General features: G+C 36.8%; 1 protein-coding gene across 1 annotated transcript in view; it reads left to right on the top strand.

The window, feature by feature from the left end:
- Positions 1 to 21,694, top strand: part of MAP3K2 (mitogen-activated protein kinase kinase kinase 2) — a 99,093-nt gene that overhangs the window by 43,623 nt on the left and 33,776 nt on the right. Inside the window, exons 3-10 of the mRNA XM_054044104.1 lie at positions 1,095 to 1,234; positions 4,535 to 4,575; positions 8,079 to 8,178; positions 10,396 to 10,509; positions 11,485 to 11,584; positions 14,107 to 14,237; positions 15,751 to 15,830; positions 20,982 to 21,049. Of these exons, the coding sequence (XP_053900079.1) occupies positions 1,095 to 1,234; positions 4,535 to 4,575; positions 8,079 to 8,178; positions 10,396 to 10,509; positions 11,485 to 11,584; positions 14,107 to 14,237; positions 15,751 to 15,830; positions 20,982 to 21,049 (774 nt within the window). The remainder of the gene's footprint in view (positions 1 to 1,094; positions 1,235 to 4,534; positions 4,576 to 8,078; positions 8,179 to 10,395; positions 10,510 to 11,484; positions 11,585 to 14,106; positions 14,238 to 15,750; positions 15,831 to 20,981; positions 21,050 to 21,694) is intronic.

Here is a 21,694-nt window from a genome sequence, read left to right as displayed (position 1 = left end):
CTATCTACATGAACTTTGCAGTAGAATTTGTCCTGAAGCTTGCTAATTAGTCCAGCATTTAGAAAATCTAGAGAGGAGTTATTCATTATATCACCGTTTAATATTATTTGTATGTGAGTAGTGGGATATTATTTCTTTCCTTTCACCTTCAAGTGTAGATTTATCCTTGGACACATTTGGAGTAAACTACAGGCCAATGTACATAGGAGCAACCCCTGTGGTGTGGAGTTGAAGTAATGAAGGGTACGTTTCCCAACCACCCCTCAAAACCTCCAAACACTTTACTGTCCAATGTTTGTCCATCTTAATGTGGCTGTAGGACTAATTCTGACTTTTGGACACCTCTAATTAGAAGAGACCTTCGCTACTGAACACTTGCTGATTGCTCTCAATGTAGTTTTTACATTAGGTTCACTCTTCCAGCATTGCAACTGCAGCATTCTAAGGCAAAGAGGGGCAAGCAAGGATTCAATCAGCAAGTGTTCAGTAGCAAAGGTCTCTTCTAATTAGAGTCCAATGCGTTGCTTTTTCAATGTCCCTGAGTTCTTCTGGTTTAGGCTGGGGAAGAATGATACCCAGAGTAAATCCTTACTTTGGTCTTTCTGTGCTACAAACAAGGACTACCATAATAGTGCATCTTTACAAGTTGAAGATCTAATTTTTTTCTCACATTTTTCTAAGACTTTCATATGAAACAGCCTTTGAAACCCTTTTTCCTAGTTATAGTCTGCAGTTGTATCAAGGTGAATTGAATTGTGAGTCCTAATTTGTTGGGAAGCTGCTTTAAATTTTTGAAAAAAATTAAAATTTAAGTACTTTAACAATAAAAGTTGTTTATTTCCTTAAGCCCTGCTTATGATGTTACTTCCTGGAAACAAATTAAATGAAGAATATGTTTGTAATTGCAACATGCTAGCCACAGCATCTTTTATTTTTTATTAAGCTAATTGTGATGAATGTGTGCCTTTTCTTAAATTTTTAGGAAACATGTTTATTGTCCTAGTAAATTTTGAAATGCATCTTTCAAGTGAAACAATGATTTGAACTTCTAAATGTCCTATTTTTGATGGTTTTTTTTTATTTTTTTTAAACAGATGATCAGTCTTTGAATTCAATCGAGCAGCAAGCTTTGAATTCAATCATGCAGGATCTGGCTGTCCTTCATAAGGCTAGTCGTCCTGCATTGCCAGTACAAGAAACAGGCAAACCAAAATCATCTTCACCCAAAAAACAGGTAATTTTCAGCATTCTTGTCTAACACAATGAACAATGTATATCATACTGTGACTTCTATAATTTTCCAATTGCAAAACTAAAGTCAGTGTTAATTGAGTGATTCTAATCTCCTGTGGATGCTGCATGTTTTTGAAATTGGTTACAAAAATGAAGAGTAGTGTTTCAGGACACATTCTAAACACATGCACACTAAATGTATCCGGTAAAGTAAAGCATCCACTTCCTACTCTCTAATTGATTTTTTAAAGTCAATAATCAGAGAGTTACACTAATTGTCAAGATCTCACTTTGGTTTGGATCACAGTCTTTTTTGCTGACTTGTTTTAGGATTTTTATTTTAAAAGCAAAGTTTGCTCCATCCTTTCTTTGAATTGTTTCTTTAGACTGAATTTAGTCATATACAACTGAATTGGACTATCCAGGTATTTAAACTGTCATATTAAAGGATGTTTGCAGTGGGGGATATACATAGAGAAGGTATGAAAGATTTTTTCCATGTATTCGAAATACCAGTTCTTGTGGACTGTGTTTTTCCCCAGAGACTGTATGGGCAGCTGGAGAACTAGTGGAGATTGTGATATTGCAAAAGAGAATTGATAAAGCTGAACAATTGGGTTGGGGGGAGGAGCTTTTAGTCATAATGTTAAAATTTTATATTTATTTTGAAAAATAATATTCAGGGCTTCTGTGAGCTTCATAAAGAAGCAAAAAGCCACAGTTTTTCGCCTTCGTACAGTAGGTCACATTCTGCACATTCTGTATAAGGGCATGTGAATAGCATTGCTCATGATAATAATCCCATGGAATTAAATGGATGTTTATTGGATTGCGCCCTGAATTGGTGGTCTATCAAGACATTTGAATTTTTACATGTATTTGTCTGTTAATCTATTTTATCTTCAGTATTTGGAAGAAGGGGGGGATCATTCCTTATTGGTGGCTTAAAAGCCTTAGATATTCCACTTGTAATAAACGAGGAATTGTGATTGGAATTCTCCGTTTATGAGCATAAATTCGATGATGTTGGTATTACTGAAACCTGATGGGTTGATTCACACAATTGGAATGTTAAAATGATAATACCGATTTAGGAAGTATTCAGCGGGCAAAAAGGGAGGAGGAGTGGCACTCTGTCATAAATGGCATTATCTGTTTCTGAGTCACTGATAACTTGGAAGAAAATGATCTTGAATGCTTATGGATCAATATCCTAACAGATAAAGCACAAGATGGGGTACTAGTTGATGTCTGCTATAGTCCTCCCAATCACACTAGGGACCAGGATGACAACCTCCGTATGTACCTATTTACAATGTGTAGGGGAAAGAACTGTGTGATCATGGGGAACTTCAGTTTGAGTGACGTGCTGGAGTTCTCATGCTGCCCGTATCAAAACAGCCTTGGAATTCCTAAACATTATAGATGACAGTTTCTGAACTCAAAGTGTGTTGCAGCCAATATGGGGGTAATTCTTTCTTAGACCTTGTCCTAACAGATAAAGAGGAACTGATTACAAAACTAAAAATTAATGGTAGCTTAGATACAAGCTTGTTTCCTAATATGCAAGCAGAATAAAGTCCAAACCAGTAATAGGTGTACTTGGTGCTTTAACAGGTGCTTTCACAAAGTTGAAAACAATTATCAGCCAAATCATCTGGGAGGAAGAATTTAATCAGAAAAAATGTGAATGATAATTGTGAATAATTTAACACCTTACTAGCTGCCCAGAGAGTCATAATCAAAAAAGAAGGCTCTAGTGGTTAAAAAAACTGACCTGGGTTAGAGGGGAAGTGAAGGCAGCTGTAAAGTGTGTGCATATATTAAGATATAAAACAAGTTTTTAAAAATATATTGGGAACAAAAATTATATAAAAAAAATTATATAAAAAAAACTACTGACAGTAGTATTGGTCCATTATTAGATGGAAATGGTAGAATTATCAGTAATAGTGCAGAAAAAACAGATGTGGCTCAATAAATATTTCTGTCCTGTATTTGGGGAAAAACAGATGATATGGTCTCATCATATGGTGATAACACTCTTTAACATCCTCCAGAGATATTAGTGGAATGGAAAGTTGGCCATTTTTTAAATCAACATGCCCAAATAACAGGCATCCAAGAATTTTAAAAGCACTTGCTGAGGAGCTGACTGGACCATTAATGTTGAACTTCAATAAGTCTTTGAGCACTGGGGAAGTTCCAGAAGACTGGAAGAAAGCTAATGTTGTGCCAATTTTAAAAAGAGTAAATGGGATGACCCAGGTAAATTATAGGCTTGTCTGACTGACCTTGATCCTGGGCAAGATAATGGAGTGGCTGATATGGGACTTCTTCAATAATTAATTAAAGGAGGATAATCTAATTAATGCAAATCACGTGGGTTTAGGGAAAATAGATCCTGTTAAACTAACTTGTAATCTCATTTAAAAAAAAATCAATTATGGTTGATACAGCTAATAGTGTTGGTATAATATCCTTAGAGTTCTGTGAGGTGTTTGACTTGGTACCGCATGACATCTTGATTAAAAAGCTAGAAAGATCTAAAATTAAAATGGCACACGTTAAATGAATTAAAAACTAGATAACTGATCAGTCTGAAAAAGTAACTGAGTTGGAAATCCATTGAGCTGGTGTGTTTCTACTGGGGTCCCGCAAGGTTCTGTTCTCAGTTATTTTAATATTTCTGTTAATTATCTGGAAGAAGACCTAAAAGCATCACTGATAAAGTTTACAAATGACACAAAAATTGGGGCGCAGTAAATAAGGAAGAGTAAAGGTCACTGATTTGGAGCGTTTGGTAAAGTGGGCACAAACAAATTATATGCATTTTAATACAGCTAAATGTAAATCAGGGGTCAGCAACCTTCGGCACACGACCCATCAGGGTAATCCGCTGGTGGTCCGCAAGACATTTTGTTTATGTTGACAGTCGACAGGCACGGCCCCCCAGAGCTCCCAGTGGCTGTGGTTCACCGTTCCTGGCCAATGTATGTTTTTTCTCACACAAATATTTAGTTTAGATCAAAACCATCCTTTTGATCCTCATGGATTTCCGGACTTATCATATCTGATACCTTAGCAGAAGAAAGTCTTCCACTTATCTGTTAGTTTCTGCCAAAATGTTCAGTAAGCAAGAAAAGAGTGTAATTAAACCTTATGGGCCTTCTAAAGATTAAATAAAATGTCTGAGAATGTTAAATGTATTTTTATGGTTTTCTGAATAAGAATTTGTCACCAACTAATAATTTATAATGGCCTTTTTTAAAATATATATAATTTATCTCTTTCATTACAGAATGATGTTAGAGTCAAATTCGAACACCGAGGTGAAAAAAGGTAAGACAGGAAAAGATAAACTATTTTAATGCATTTCTGTTGCTAGTTTATGAATTGTATTGCTATTTCTCTGCTAGTGTCCCAAAGAAACCATTAAAAGTACTTGATAGAAATTGATGTACATACATGGCTTAAGAGAAGTAGACTAGTCAGCACAAATAAGCAGAAAATAGAAATGTATAATTTAAACAGAATTGTCAAATATGATTTACTTAGATGTAAATTCCAAAGAATGGACCTGATTCTTTAAATGCTCTCTTATGAATAACTTTATTCACATGAATGAAATCACTGGGACTTATGCTCATATGAATAAGTGGTTGCAGGATCAAGCCCTACATTAGTAAGAAAAGGAAACATTTTGATTTGCCCTTTCTGTACTGACTGTGATTTTGTGGGAAAATCCTAACGGGAAATTCTGCTATAGGAAAGTCTTCTGAGATTTGTAACTGCGCTGTTCTGATTGGTTTCTACTGAAACTTCAGTTTAAATATAACTTCGTGTTGGGGGCAGAGAGTGAGATATTCAAAAGCTTAAAAAGCATAATTAAAGCTAAGATGTATGATTCCATCTCCCTTATGTGGAAGTCTCCCACTTTCCTTCATGCATCTCATTTGCTTGGAATCTGTTTCTCAACTGGTTTGCCATGCCTCATTTTTCTTCTCCAAGTACTTCTTGCCAATTTGCTTCTTCCAGTAGACCTTCCTACAGAATAGTGATCACAAATTAAACTATTGAACATTAACTCAAATTAAAAAAAGACCTAAAAAATTCTGATCATATTCATTGTATAAATTGTAAACTCTTCCGAGCAAGGACCTTTATCTTCATGTTGGTGGGTGTGAAACACCAAGCACACTCAATACTATGTAACCAATAATAATGATGATAGAGAACCCTATTTTTAATAATAGCAAATGCAACAGTTCTCTTTTCTTTTTAAAAAACAAAACCAAAATTACACTAAAGCCTGTGCTACTGGTTACCAGTCGTTAGTGGCGTGTAAAATCTATCAATGCAAGTTCTTCCATGCTAATCAGAATGCAGCGTGGCCACCTTTTAAAATGGCTAGAAAAATAGAAATACTCTTAGTGGCCATTACCAGACTTCACTATCTGTGTCTGAAATTGTAATTGAAATGTATTAGCACATCATTCATGGAAGAGTGTTTTATGTAATGCAAAATGCATCCTTATAGCTGCCTTTAAAAATAAGACTATTTCAGGCCAGATAGAAGTGATTTGGAGCTAATGCCCAGGTGATATTGGAGGCACAAGGTGGGTGTTTTAACATTTTTTTATTGGACCCACTTCTGTTGGTGAAAGAGGCAAGCAAGCTTTCACCAACAGCAGTGGGGCCAATAAAAAAATGTTAACTCACCCACCTTGTGCCTCTAATATCCTGGGACCAACATAGCTACAACTGCAAACAGGTGATACTGGACAGACCAAGTCCAATATGCAGGTTGAGCTCTGATGTTCTGTGTAAGAACATGCAGCTCCAAAGATACCAGGATGGTGTGGCACAGTGGACATAGGGTTATGCAATAAATAAATATTTTGAATGGTGCTTCTACATTGTTGTGAAATAGGAGGCAGAAAGGAGGAGTCCGAAGCTATTCATGAGTTCCTAAGATAATATATATGGCATTCTAAACTGATAGCCAAAGTCTTCTAGTAAGCAAAGTTTCAAGCTTGCTGAATGCACAGTTGACTAAGGTGAGAAAGGAAAGAGACTTTCCTTAATGACCTAGCTTCTGTCCTCCTTTCCCCAAGAAAACAGTGTTCTTACTGGTATGTTGGTTAATGAAGACCCAGATAAAAGGGACCATTAGCCATTGTTAATTTTCCAGTGTAATATCCATAAAATTCAAGTGGAATTTCTCTTCAGGATTTGTGGTTATTATCTGCCTCGGTAACTTAGAATAGAGATGAAGCAAAAGTCTGTTATATGGCCTTTCTGCTGAAATAATTTAATAGCCTCTATTTGAGAGATATTTGTACCTAATGGAAGCTCTGAGAGTGACACATATTTAGGATCTTTTAGTTTTGGTGGCATTCAGCTAATAGGAAATCTTTAATTTGAGTTTATAACCCACATTTTAGAAAATTTTAAGGGAATTTTACGTAAAAGAAACACTGTGAGTGTTGAGGGTCTCAGAAATTTAACTACATCATATCTTTCAAAAACGGGGGTGAGTGGATGGTATTTTTAAGCTCTCCTCCTGATTCTAGAAAATTTGTTAGCTAGTTAAAATGAAGGTGGTAATATTGATGTAATTCAGGGGTTGGCAACCTTTCAGAAGTGGTGTGCCGAGTCTTCATTTATTCATTCTAATTTAAGATTTTGCGTGCCAGTAATACATTTTTAGAAGGTCTCTTTCTATAAGTCTATAATATATAATTAAACTATTGTTGTATGTAAAGTAAATAAGGTTTTTAAAATGTTTAAGAAGCTTCATTTAAAATTAAATTGAAATGCAGAGCCCCCCGGACCGGTGGCCAGGACCTGGGCAGTGTGAGTGCCACTGAAAATCAGCTTGTATGCTGCCTTTGGCACGCGTACCGTAGGTTGCCTACCCCTAGAATTCTAACTCTTCTGCTGGTCAACCCATTACTAGCCTACATCCTGTTTTTCTTAGGGCAGGTCTACACTACAAATTTACATCGGCACATCTGGTGAAGATGCTCAAAGCCTCTGTCACAGCCTCCGTTTGTCAGAGGGTGGAGATGGATGGCAGGAGAGAGATCACTTGATCATTGCCTGTTAGGTTCACTTCCTCTGGGGCACCTGGCATTGGCCACTGTCAGTAGACAGGATACTGGGCTAGATGGACCTTTGATCTGACCTGGTACGGCCTTTCTTATGTTCTAAGCCAATGGACGAGAGCTCTCTCATTGGCTTAACTCCACCTCTGCAAGAGGAGGTAGCTTCTCCCACTGACATAGCTATCCTGCCGTCATAGCTCTGTCTACACACGTACGTGTGTGTGTGTGTGTGTGTGTGTGTGTGTGTGTGTGTGTGTGTTAAGGTCAGTATAACTACTTTGTTTGGGGTGTGGATTTTTCACATCCCTGAGTGGCGTAATTATACCGAAGTAAGTATGTTGTGCAGATCAAGCCTCAGTGATAGCTGCCTCCACTGTTCTACTTAGTTCTGTTAAACAGAAGTTATTGAAATTTACAAGAATCCTCCATTCTGGAATACTTGGAGCAGGTTCTGGAATATTTAATGCTGTGTGCGCTCACCAGAATGAAGCAATATGCAAGTTACTAAAGCACAGCTAGCAGGACCTAATTTTATGCCTACTAACTGAGTGTTCCTTTAATTTTTACTGCAAAAGATGCTTTTTAAAATTTATTCTGCATATTAAGGCAGCAAATATTTTGTAAACTGTTTCTTCTTTTTCCTGTTATAAGATTACTCATGGGTAATTCATGAATAAACAATGATCCTTTCAAATTAGTGAAAAAAATTTCCAAAAATTATTTTTTCTGTTACAGGATTCTACAATTTCCTAGGCCTGTCAAACTAGAAGATCTTGCATCTAAAGCAAAAGTTGCTTTTGGTCAGCCTATGGACTTGCATTACAGCAATAATGAGGTAATATTCTGCCTTCCTGAATCCTCAGTTTCTCATATTTTAATGTATTAATGGTTTTGACAGCTGAACATTTCAAGACTGAAATCCAAGGTATTTTCATGATGACTGAAGGCCACCTGATGGCCTCCTGCATAAAAAGCTGCAGAAGGGCCAAGGTTAGTCACTTCTGCCTTGAGTTTGCAGGGTTCTCCGCTGCACCATTCTGTCAGGTGAATGGGATTTGTCTAAACAGGGATAAGGCAGAGGGCACAGACCCAAGATTTTGTAGGGAGGCAGCATGCTCTGGTGGATGGGACACCAGACTGGGGAAGGGGATGGGGGTGTGAATTTGATTTTTAATCCCAGCTTTGTCACTGATCTGCTATGTGACTTTTGGCAACTCATTTAATCTCTTTGTGCCTCCCTTCCTTTTTGTAAAATGTGGATGATATTTACCCTCACCGTAAAGTGCTTTGAGATCTAAAAATTAATATTATGTAAGTGTAAAATACTATTATTAGTATTGGAACATTTGAGTAAAGAGCCAGACCTTCTGTCTCATTTCTGGACTTAATTGTTTTCTTCCTCCTAGTTCCTCTAGGCAGCATAGCCAACTGGGGGGCCTCAGAAAAACGGGTGCCCTTGCACCGCAACCCGCTCTGCCTACCCGCCCGGCTCTCCTGCTGGTAGGAGCACGGGGGCGGGGGGCAGCAGAGGGAGCTACTGCAGGCGGAAGGGATGGGGAGGGGCCCCCACTTGCTCTGGCCCAGGGCCCCACAAAAGGGTAATCTGCCTCTGGGCATATGAATGAATTTTCTGCTCCTCTTGTTCCTCTGGAGTTAAAATGAGAAAGGAGAAGTGTGTTAGAAACAACCTACCACTGTTAAGCTAATAAATATTAGAAACTACTGTTTACCTTTTCTTCCCTAACCATTTGTTTGGTTTTGTCCACTTGTTGTATCATAATTAAGATCTTTGAGGTAGGACTAGGTATTTCACTAGGAGGGTGGTGAAGCACTGGAATGGGTTACCGAGGGAGGTGGTGGAACCTCCATCCTTAGAGGTTTTTAAGGCTGGCTTGACAAAGCGCTAGCTGGGATGATTTAGTTGGTGTTGGTCCTGCTTTGAACAGGGGGTTGGACTAGATGACCTCCCGAGGTCCCTTCCAACCCTGATATTCTATGATAGGACAGTCTTTACTGTACTTTATATCTCTACAGTGACCATTATGATGATGTCCCAATCCCTGATTATGGGTTTTAGGTTCTAACATAATACAAATACTAATTAATAGCTTAGTTTTTGGTTTTATTCTAAAATGCCCCCCCCCCCCCCCACACACACACACACCCCGTTTGATTGTGTTTTTCTTTGGGTAACATGAAGGTTAATTGATTGCTAGAGAACCAAATTTGCAAAATGTTTCATTCCTCAAATTTCATTACAGTAGTTACTTGTGGGCAGGGAAAATCCATTGATATAGACCAGTATTTTGCAGTTTCTTTATATAAACAGGAGATATTTCCATTCCAATTTGATTAAAATCTGGTTATGGTTTAAAAAAATGTTAATTATAATTTAAGTGGATTTTAGTTGGCAATTTGTGACCCTGGCCTAGGCAAATGATAAATTCAATTCATGCCTTCCTAGTGAAGCCTGTATTTATCCCATGTAGGAATGTTCCTGTCTGGCACCCTTCCTTGAATAATGTAATTACTTAATAGATAAGTCATTGGTGAATGTGTATAAACAACATTACTGTTTTTAAAAATTGTATTTTGAATGTATATTATGAGAGATGACAAAATACATAATGATGTAGAAAAGAAGTTATATGAGCTCTGGGGGGGAAGGTACAGTGATTTATTATGATACTTCTGTGTGGGAGAAGGAAAAAAATATACTAGAAGATGCTACACATGTATCTAAAGTTGCAGAAAATGTTACACTGTATATTTTGAAATGGTTGTTACTTTGTAATGAATGCCTGCTTCATAATGCTTTACAGATTAGAAGGCACAGTTAAAATTGTGATTCAAATTTAATATTATTTCCTGATTCTCTTCAGTGCCTGACTGAGCCGTCTCAATGCTGCATTATCATAGTATTTTATGTTAATTGATTTACAAAAAAAAAAATTGGGTGGGGGGTCCTTAGTCACAGACAGTATCGGGTTTATACCAACACTACTATTTTTGTGTCCCTTATTAAGACTAATTTTTTCCTCTTTCCCTGTAGCTGGTGATTCCGTTAACCACACAGGATGATTTGGACAAAGCTGTTGAACTGCTAGATCGTAGTGTTCACATGAAGAGCCTCAAGATATTGCTTGTAATACATGGAAATTCACAGGTACAAATTAGTATATTTATTAATGTCTAGATTAAAGAGTTCAACGGGACACTGCCTACTTAAAAATTACACTTCTGTGTGAAATATTTATCTATTATTGTTACAAGTAACATCTAAGATTACTCCGAGATTAGAGAGAATGTTTTTCTGTTTGTTCAGTTCGTTTACTTTATGCATGTAACATTTCATATTTGGTCAGTTTCACTGTGTTTCCCTGGAGAGTTAAATTATTCGTTACCCTCTTTGTGTGGGTTTTTCATACATCAGCAAAATTCATATTTTTTAAAATAGGAAAATGTGTAAAATCGCCAACATTGGCGTGCAATTTCAGAGGCTAGTGCAGTATTTGAAACTGCTATTTAAACTTCTTTTAAATTTAATAATTTCAAATTTTCTTTAAATAAAAATGAGTGTTCAAATGCATCTGTCACAACAAATGGTAACAGTGGAGAGATATAGTAGGTTTGTGATATGTCCCACAATACCACTTTATGTGGATATTACTAACACAACAAGGCCCTGATAATAATTTGGTCATTTGAGTTCTACCACATTATAAATAATAATAATTATTTTGTATAGTGATTCTTTCAAGCTGAAATCCACACATCAGATCCCATGAGCTAAAAGAGAATGTGTATTTTTCTTGACACAAACTGAAAATTGCAAGTTTGAAAAAAATCCTAATTATAACAAACATAATTTGCTATTTCAGTGTAATTTAAGACGTGGTTGTAGAAATGTTTGAATAAACTACTGAAGTGATATGAACTATATGGACTTTGAAGCAAATTGGTTTCTTTTCCTTAAGCTTATATTATAAAAAAAAAAAAAGATATATTGCATGGAAACATTTCTTGTAATATAAAGAGCTTTTGGAAATCTGTAGTGTTTTTCTTTTTTTTCTCCTTTCGGGACTACAGAATTAAACTTATTTGTTATTTTAATTTTTTTTTTTTTTTTTTTAATTTTTAGGTTCCTGTCCTAAGTAACATGGAACCATTGCCATCACTGGAAGATTTGGATAATACAGTGTTTGGAGTGGCAGAGAGGAAAAACAGGCTGTCTGTAATAGGTAAAGCAATTAATATTCCTGTGATTTTAAGAGTATGAGCTTTCACTTTAAATTGTCCGCAGACTCGTACTTGAGAAAGTATCTCTATTAATCCTGATTGATTGGTTGATGCCATATTTCTTTTATTGAGGTTTTATTCATGCTAATGAGTTAGGTGATAATTTTTAGTTGTAAAAATCAAAGAAAAATTAAATAAAGGTAAATATTTTTTTAATTTGTATAAATGTTTAGTGCAGAAAACACTGACCAAACAAGAATTAATCCACAGTTGAAAGAACCCTGTAATAGAATTAGATTTGGGATATTAGCAAATGGGTTTAATTCTTTGTTCCCTAATGTTCATCTATAGATTGCAAATGAACAATAAAAAAGCAGACTCCTCCCTTCTATCCATTAAAGTCAGTGTCAATACTCCCTTTGACTTCATTACATGCAGGATTGAGCTTCTGAACAAAGCCATATTTATTTAAATGGCAATGCATTTTCCTGACTGTAAGATTCCATTCTTAAAAATGATGTTTGACGATTTAGATTGTTCATGCTGCTTTTAAAGTACCTCTAAGAGAAGCAGCTGCGTTAGCATTGGGCTAATTAACCTTTTCTCCTATGCACAGTTTGAAGTGTGAGGTTAACTTGTGAAATTTAATTATGTGGATTCCTTGGTTTCACTTCTTCTTTGGCTAAAGAATTAATTGAACAAGTAACATTTGTTTCAGTCAATTTAATTGTAAATCAAAATTTAATTTTGCACATCATGTAAGCATATTTTGCTGTGTATATAGCACTGTTACAAACAAAAGAAAATAGTGTGGCACTGTAACTCATCTGTGTTAGGGAGATAGTTGGATGCTTAATTAAATGCTTGCTTACTTTATTTTGGGATTGGATATTCAGCCATCTTTTCTTTAAAATTTTAAATATGACCATATTAAATACAAATGTTAATGTGATATAAGGACCTATATTTAGGAAACAATTTGTCACACCTGTTTTGATGCAGTTGAAATGTGCTTTTTATTTACAACACCAAGTAGTGCCAACTGCAAGGTTTAAAATAATGAATCAGGCCACAAAAAATCATGTTGTTGTTGTTGTTGTTGTTGTTTTGTTTAAATAAATAATACATTTTGGATTATTTTTATTTGCCTTCTGGATTTTAAGTCCTTAGGGTTTGTGTTTTCAAGCTCTTCTCTGCAATGATGATGGTTAAAAACATTGTTTTTTTGTTTTTACTGAAAGCTGAAATTCTCACATCCTCATAAGACTCCAGGAGCTGGGGTTTTAAGTAAAATGTCATGAGATTCTCAATAAAATCACGAGAGTTGGCGTCAGTAAATGCTCCATTCTGATGAAATCTAGATCCAGTCGTCTGGTGTGCTGGGAATTAATGAATTATATGCCTGTCCTGTAAAGCGGAAAATGGGGCATTCTAAATGCAAGATTTAGAATGCACCAGATTAGCTTACACGTTGACAGAGGCAAATTTTTATCCAGAGACAGATCTGTAGATGGACACAATTCCCAGATTACAGGTTTAAAATTATCTTGTCTCTCTTCTAATGAAGTTAAGGGCACCAAAAATTGCGGGAGAAACACAGAATGTTGACTACAGGTCTAGGAGTGTTTGTACAAGAGAAAGTGATTACAGCTGGCTCTGGGCCCCGGGAAGCCTATGACTGCCCTTAATTTTGGGTTAGTGAGGAATGTGAAGGAGAATTTCATATATATATATTTTTTTTTAAAGTAAGTTTTATCCTTAAAGATAACACTGAAAACATAAACTTGATATATACCAGTCTCTGGGGAGAAAGGAAGATGGCTGAAAGGCACCTTAAGATTCATCCCTTTCACACACTTTCATATAATATGAGTCAATTAATTTGGGGTTTTATCCCAAAGAATCATTTTGCAACCCTCTCCAGAATACAAAGCGCATAGTGATGTGATAGTAGTGAATTCTTTGCAGTCACCTTTAAACCCTCTTCAGTAAACTGAACTGTTGTTCTTGTTCTCTGCTATAGAAACAATGGAAATTTTTTCAGTCCTTCAGTATATAGATTGACTCGTAAGCAATCCTAACTCATGATGTTTAATAGTTCTTAATTTGTCGTTTTAGCCCTGATCCTGGAAGCTGCTCGGCACAAGCAGAGTCCACATCCATTGACCCGGATTGGGGCTTAATTTTGTCACTTAATACATTTTAAAGTAATACATTAAATACATTAAATTTTAGGAGAGGACATTAAAGTTTTAGTTGATGGTGCCCAGTTGGGGTTGGTTTGTTTTTTAATCCCTGGCCATTGGGAGTTCAGTACCTTGCAGTATCAGGCTCCATGAGAGCAACAGTGAGCTTTTAAAAATTGTGAAATAAATCATGGTAGATGTAGAAGCAAACTTCGTGCTTTACAAAAAGAAAGAAAATACCATAGTAAGCTTTTTTTGCAGGAGAGGATTGTTTTTAATCTCCAGTCCAAGCAAAGTGTTCTCCAATAAACTGCCTTTTTATTTTATTTTTTTTAAAGGTTCTAATACACGTGATAGAAGTTCACCTCCCCCGGGGTACATACCAGATGAGCTGAACCAGGTGGTACGAAATGGATCATTCACTAGTATCAATAGTGAAGGCGAGTTCATTCCAGAAAGCATGGATCAAGTAAATACATATTTTTTCACTTCCACTTGATTAAATGTCACTGTGGGCTTGGTGACTGACTGACCCACCAAGTCCCACCTATCAGCTTTTCAGTTAATGTTTGTATAATGGTTTAAGAAAGTGAAGTACTATAAACCTAATAAGCATTACCACCTTCTTCTGGCAGGTGCACAGGGGCGTGTCATTCTGTCCCTCTGATCTGTCTGTTAGCTTCATTCTGGTAGAATAGTTGAGTATCAGAATCTACAAGAAATCCTGCTCTCTCTGAATATCGGTATCCTGTCTGGATACTGATGGAAAAGATGGGAGGAGTCTGAATAGCTCAGAGGATTGAAAATGGGATATGTAGTGCCTTTCACATCGGGGCCATTATTATTTATCCTTATTACAGTGGTGCCCCATTTGGGATCAGGACCTCCTACAGGTAGACTCTATCCTCACAAGTAGTAAAGAGTCAGTACTTACCATGAAGAATTTACAGTGAGATGAGATGAGAGAGGGTGGAAGAGAAAACAGGCATGGTGTGAAAGTAACTTGTCAGTTGCACAGCAAGTCAGTGTCTGAGCTGGGAGTAGAACTTGTATCTCCTGACCCTCAGTGCAGGGCCCTGTCCACTGAACAACACTGCCTACCAATCCTCTGATCAGATCCAGCCCATTTCTGTACATAATAAAAATCATTACCATTGGCCTGCATAAAGTCACTTGATGCCTCTCGGACATTTCAAGTACACAGATGCTCACAGGAAATTAGAGACCAAGGATTGCATGTATGGACACTCAAAATGTAAAATATTTATAGCATGTGCAATTGTAACAACCACCTGCATGAGTCATCAGTAGTATTTAAACGTAGGACCTTCAGCTCTATAGCATATGCCTCTACTACTTAAACTATAGGAATAACTCACTTAGCTGGTAGAAGTAGTAGACTGATATCCTCTCTGGACCAGCCACTCAAAAGGGCATGTAACCTGGATTGTCACAGCCGCAGCAAAAGACACACCTCTGATCCCATAATCCTCTCCTTTTCAAAATTCAGGTTCCTTCTCCTGGAGCCGTTTCTTTAAAAAAACAAAAGGATTTTTTTGAAACATTGCCACAGTTAACTATCCTTTAGTAGCCTAATTTTTTTGCTCATGTTTTCCAAAAAATTTCAGCCTGAGATAGCGACCAAGCAATTTTGTTATCTAATATAGGTGTTGCAAACACTCCCTCTCTTAGTGTGTGTACTACATACATTTCTTTTAACATAATTGCTATAACTTACTATTTCCTAAACACTGTAAATTAAATACAAAAATACAAATAATGTGTTTGTATTAGGTGGGAGAAGGGCACCAGAGTGCTTTTCAACAAGCAGGACTCCATACAATAGGACTTCAGCCACCTCAGTTATAACCGCTGATTTTTATGATCAGTATGTTGGGGTTTGGAGCTATAAAATGTGATGTAAAGAACCATCAACCCTAAAAAAAGATTTTCAGTCCCTCTCTCTTATGGTTACTTACTAGATGCTGGATCCATTGTCCTTGAGCAGTCCTGAAAACTCTGGCTCAGGAAGCTGTCCCTCACTTGACAGTCCTTTAGATGGGTAAGAACTACTTATATTCAGCACTTCTTTCTGCTGGATTGCTTGAAAGTACCTACCACAGAGCATAGTACTCAACCTTCAGAAACAATTTCTAGGTGTACTTTTTACACACACACTTACACACACACACTTGCTCTCTCTTACTTATTGGGATTTAACTGCTTACTGATGCACAGAAGAGAAGAGTGCCATATCAGCCTGTTGTTTTTGAAGATGCATGACATTTAAAACATCAGTTTCTGGACTTGCTGCTTTTTGTTGCACACAGAGATTTATTGTAAATCTGGCCATGGTTGTCTTGTTTGTAAATTGTGTGTATTCCACCGCCATGAACAGCTCCCTTAAACATGCACTTCAGGTATTGGTATAATCTGCAAGAAACTTCCATTCTACTAATGGGTTACCCAGCACTGTGCTTAATATTACTGCACAGATGATAAATCAGTGCAAACAGGCAAACGTAAACGGGAAGGTGAGTGATAGTTGTATATAGTCATTGCAGATAAAGATCCATTCAACACATAGGATTATATTGTTCGCACATATTTTACTGAACATTTCAGTTCCACCTACGTGCTCAAATATTATAAATAAAACAAAATTTGAAGATTTCCCAGATGAACTGACGGACGTTATTTGCTGATTTTTTTTTTTTTTAAAGTTGAATATTTTCTGTTCTGAAAGAAATCATTGTACAGGCGAAACAAGCAGATACAGTCAACTGTTATCTTGGTTTGGTTTTAAATTTACTTAGGTTTTGTCATTTTGTGCCACTCTTACCTAATATTTAAATACTTAATTAAAATTATTAGTACACATTTATGAACCACAGATCCACCAACCTGAAATGGATGGTTGTTCCCATGTTGAACCAGTCAGACTGGCAGAACAGCCAGTCATAGTTGAGGTAAATTCCTTGTGCCTCCTTTCCTTATTTGATAAGGACATCATTGTGGAAGGACTTATCTTCCACGCATGCTGCAAAGTCCATCTTTTCCGGCATTTAAAGTGATTGGGGATCCATATGTGGAGGAGCTGGAAACTGAAGGATGATCTGAGAGGGTCTCACCATATGGTTGGGGAGAGGGCGTTTATTTTCTTTTGTGGGAAAGTAAAAATTAATCTATTTGAAATTGGAAGTTTGAATCAAAACTTTGTAATGATACATTAAAAAAATCCTAAAATATTTTTAAATTTTGGGTGATGATTTAAGGTGTGAGTAGACATCAGATAACTCAAATAAAATTCTTCAACCCAGCACATGGTGCAAAATTTCTGCATTGTCATCAGAAATTAAACATGTCCATGTTTTCCCTTTGTGTTGTCTTGTAATTTTAATTTGATTTGCTGTAGTGTTTTGTGATCATGCCAGTAATTAACTGTTGATGATTGAAGAGCTCACGGAGTTATAAATATCCATTCAGAAGTCTTGCTTTCTTCCTGTTCCGCTCTGACAGGAGCCAAAAGTGGCAAAAGACTAACCTCCCATGTCCAAAGCACCGCAGGAATTTCTTCCTCTAATCTGTTCTTACTGTCAAAACATCAACTGCACTCCTTTCCTGTACTAGCTATGCAGGGCTAGAAAAGGATAAAAAATGTGGGGAAAGACATCTGTTCCCAGCTTGTTTTGTGCTTATGGAACATAGGACAGAGAATGGCAATAACAGGGTCTTCTGGTCTATCTAAGCTTCTCAAATGTTTATACCAGTAGGGAAAAACCTCTGTGTCCAGGAACACATGCTAAGTAGACTCAGAACTAGACTGGAGTCCCATGAGTCAAAATATTAGCACAGCAACAAGCATATCAGTCACTCTGAAATCTAGCTTGATATCAGAACCATATTCAGTACACCAGTCTTGGAGTTGAAGGTCAGATACATCTTAGACGGCAAACTTTTTTTAAGTTTCAGAGGGGTAGCCGTGTTAGTCTGTATCAGCAAAAACAATGCATCCGATGAAGTGGGTAATAGCCCACGTATGCCCAAATAAATGTGTTAGTCTCTAAGGTGCCACAAGGACTCCTCATTGTTTAAACTTTAAGTAGTTGGATTCTACAAACTGTATAATAGTTATAGCCTTCAGAGTTAAGGCATGTATCTCTTCATGTCCATTTTTGGGGGGAAAGACATGAAATTGTAAGCTAATTGTCATCATCAAAGCATCACAAAAGGGTCTTTGAAAACTTTTGATATTTGAACTTTCCAGAAGCTTGCAAGTACTTAGAGGCAAAAGATGGCTTACTGGAGGAATTCATTTAGTTATGCTTATCCAATTAGAGAAGGAGAGAGAAATTACTATTCTTTCCAGTGGAAGGAAAGATTAGTTGTTCTATGGCTATTTATACCATGTTTAAGAATTTGTTTCAAGAAGCTTCACAGACTTCTCAGGAAAACTTGAATCCTAGATCTCCATTCCGCAAAAACATACCCTCATAGCATTTGTTTTCTAATAAGAGTGTACTCAATTTCCTTAGAAGAAAATAGCTTTCTACTGCTGAATACTCTGCACTTCTATAGCAACTTTTCATCTGAGAATCAGTGCTTCGCAAATATTAATTAATTCAGTCTCATAAATACCCCTTTGAGTTAAGTAATTGTTATCTCCATTTTACAGATAAGAAAACCTATGTATGGTACAGAGAGATTGCATCAGTGCTTGAACTATCCACTTTGTAGCGGGTGTGTAAAAGGTTATGCACTTGATTTTAGGTATTTAGGGTTTTTACTAGGGCTGTCAGGTGATTTAAAAAATTAATCGTGAATCGCACGATTAAAAAAATTAATCATTTTCAGATATATTGATTTCCATTACAACATAGAATAAAAAGTATACAGTGCTCACTTTATAGTTATTTTTTATTACAAATATTCCCACTGTAAAAAACAAAAGAAATAGTATTTTTTCAATTAACCTCATATCAGTACGAGGTTTCAATCTCTTTATCATGAAAGTTGAACTCACAAATGTAGAATTATGTACAAAAAACCCTCTGCATTCAAAAATAAAACAATGTAAATCTTTAGAGCCTACAAGTCCAATCAGTCCTCCTTCTTGGTCAGCGAGTTGCTCAAACAAACAAGTTTGTTTACATTTGCAGGAGATAATGCTGCCTGCTTCTTGTTTACAATATCACCTGAAATTGAGAACAGGCATTTGCATGGCACTGTTGTAGCCAGAGTCACAAGATATTTATATGCCAGATGCCATAAAGATTCATATGTCCCTTCATGCTTCAACCACCATTCCAGAAGACATGCGTCCATGCTGATGACGGGTTCTGCTCAATAATGATCCAAAGCAGTACAAACCGATGCATGTTCATTTTCATCATCTGAGTCAGATGCCACCAGTAGAAGGTTGATTTTTTTGTGGTGGTGGTGGTTTGGGTTCTGTAATTTCCGCATCAGAGTGTTGTTCTTTTAAGACTTCTGAAAGCATGTTCCACACCTCATCCCTCTCAGATTTTGGAAGGCACTTCAGATTCTTAAATCTTGGGTTGAGTGCTATAGCTATCTTTAGAAATTTCACATTGGTATCTTCTTTACATTTTGTCAAAATTTGCAGTGAAAGTATTCTTAAAATGAACAACCTGCTGGGCCATCATCCGATACTGCTATAACATGAAATATATGGCAGAATGCCGGTAAAACAGAGCAGGAGACATACAATTCTCCCCCGAGGAGTTCAGTCACAAATTTAATTGACACATTATTTTTTTAATGAGCATCATCAGCATGGAAGCGTGTTCTCTGGAATGGTGGCCAAAGCATGAAGGGACATATACTAAACATTCATATCTGGCACGTAAATACCTTGCAACACCAGCTACAAAAGTACCATGCGAATGCCTGTTCTCACTTTCACATGACATTGTAAACAAGAAGCGGGCAGCATTATTTACTGTAAATTTAAACAAACTTTTTTCTCTTAGCGATTGGCTGAATAAGAAGTAGGACTGAGTGGACTTTAGAGCCTACAAAGTTTTACATTGGGTTTTTTTTAAGTGCAGTTATGTAACAAAAAAACCTACATTTGTAAGTTGCAGTTTCATGATAAAGTGATTGCACTACAATACTGGTCTGAGGTTAATTGAAAAATACTATTTTGTTTTTTACAGGGCAAATATTTGTAATAAAAATAATATAAAGTGAGCACTGTACACTTTGTATTCTGTGTTGTAATTGAAATCGATATATTTGAAAATGTAGTAAAACACCCAAAATATTTAATACATTTCAATTGGTATTCTGTTGTTTAACAGTGCAATTAATTTTTTTTTTGAGTTAATCGCCTGAGTTAACAGCGATTTTTTTCTAAGAAAACCAATGTAACCTTGATTGGTAGACTGAAAGTATCCTATGAAAACATTCCTTGCATAGACATTTTTTGACTTGCCTCAACCAATCCAGAGACCCTCATTTAGTTTGCTTCTTACTTTGTTCGAGGACTCCCTAACAGGGGTTTAGGCTTGTCTCTCCATTTCTGCTTCTGTTGCCTACTAGAGAAATTCTTATCTGGAAAAGGAAGATGCTGGGGTGGTATGGTTATGGAAGTGCTCTACTGCAATTGGTTGTTCTGTCTGACTGGAATCCCATCCATTCCTGTGTGGTGGCTGGGAGTTACATAAAGACAAATTTCTAGGTAAGAAATTATTTGACCACATGAAACACCATTAATTATTCAATAAAATTGCTTTTTTATTAAATCACTTGAGCTTCACAGAAGGAAAAAGGAAATCCAAGAGTTGCAAGAGACTCTGCATTTCTTTGGCAAAAGTATTTAAACAAAAATTCTTGATAAATTAATATCCTGTAACTGATGTTTTGATTTTGTTTATCCATGAAGGTGCAAGGCACGAGCTCCTGTGTGGCTTCATTGGCACTGCTTTATGTCCACTAATAAACTGTACTAATGAGCAGTGCCATTCGTTTCCTCCCTATCCCAAGCAAGATCATCCATTGTAATTGATATGTATGTACAAGCTTGGTGTTTCAAAGTTGGTCCCATTCATGTTTACAAGTGCAGGAGACTGGGATAGTACATACTTTGCTGTGTAATTCAATAATTATAAAACAGTAAGACTTAAGTGCTTGCCTGACTACTCTGACTCTCCAGTAACAGAGCATCTAAACTGTTGTCTTACACTTCTAGAGACAGCTACCCCAAATCTCGGATGCCACGAGCACAGAGCTATCCAGATAACCACCAGGAGTTTTCAGGTAGGTAAAACTACTGGGCCCATTTAGTCTTATCAGATACATCCAGCTGTAAGTAACATGTCTCAGGATGCATGTACCTAGTATATGTAATGCTTCCTTGGGTACCCAGGGTTTTGAGGCACCTCGCTACCACCTTCCCTTAGTGTGAGGAAACCTTGTTTGTGTTTGTCATGGCTCAGCTCCCCAACTCTACCAGCCATGGCCACACAAGCACTCGCCTCTAGACCTCACAGGCCCGACTGTCCCTCTACAGGTCAGTGGTTGGCACACCCCAACCCTTGGAGCGTCTCTACAGTACATCCTCTCATCCACTGGACACGCCATATTCACAGATTCGCTGCTTCCAAAGAATCAAAACACCTCAGCTTACCAGTTTCACCTCAGATCATTGCTGTGCTTAACACATAGCACTTAGATTTGTTTATAGTGAAATCAAGTATAAGTTTATTTAAGAAAGCATAGAGAATCAAGTAGTTTCAAGTAGAAGTATTGAAAACAAATTATTACAAATGAAATAAAATCATAACACACATTGTAGAGCCTAAACTTAACAAAATACTCGTGTCTTGTAGAGTATTGCTCACCCAGAATTTTTGTAGTGCTTTACAGCCTGGCTGGCTATGTCCCTCCTTTCATGAGACAAGA

The sequence above is a fragment of the Malaclemys terrapin genome, chromosome 11 (genome assembly GCF_027887155.1).
Source record: "Malaclemys terrapin pileata isolate rMalTer1 chromosome 11, rMalTer1.hap1, whole genome shotgun sequence".
Lineage (NCBI taxonomy): Eukaryota > Metazoa > Chordata > Testudines > Emydidae > Malaclemys > Malaclemys terrapin.
This window is presented reverse-complemented; position numbering and strand designations above follow the sequence as displayed.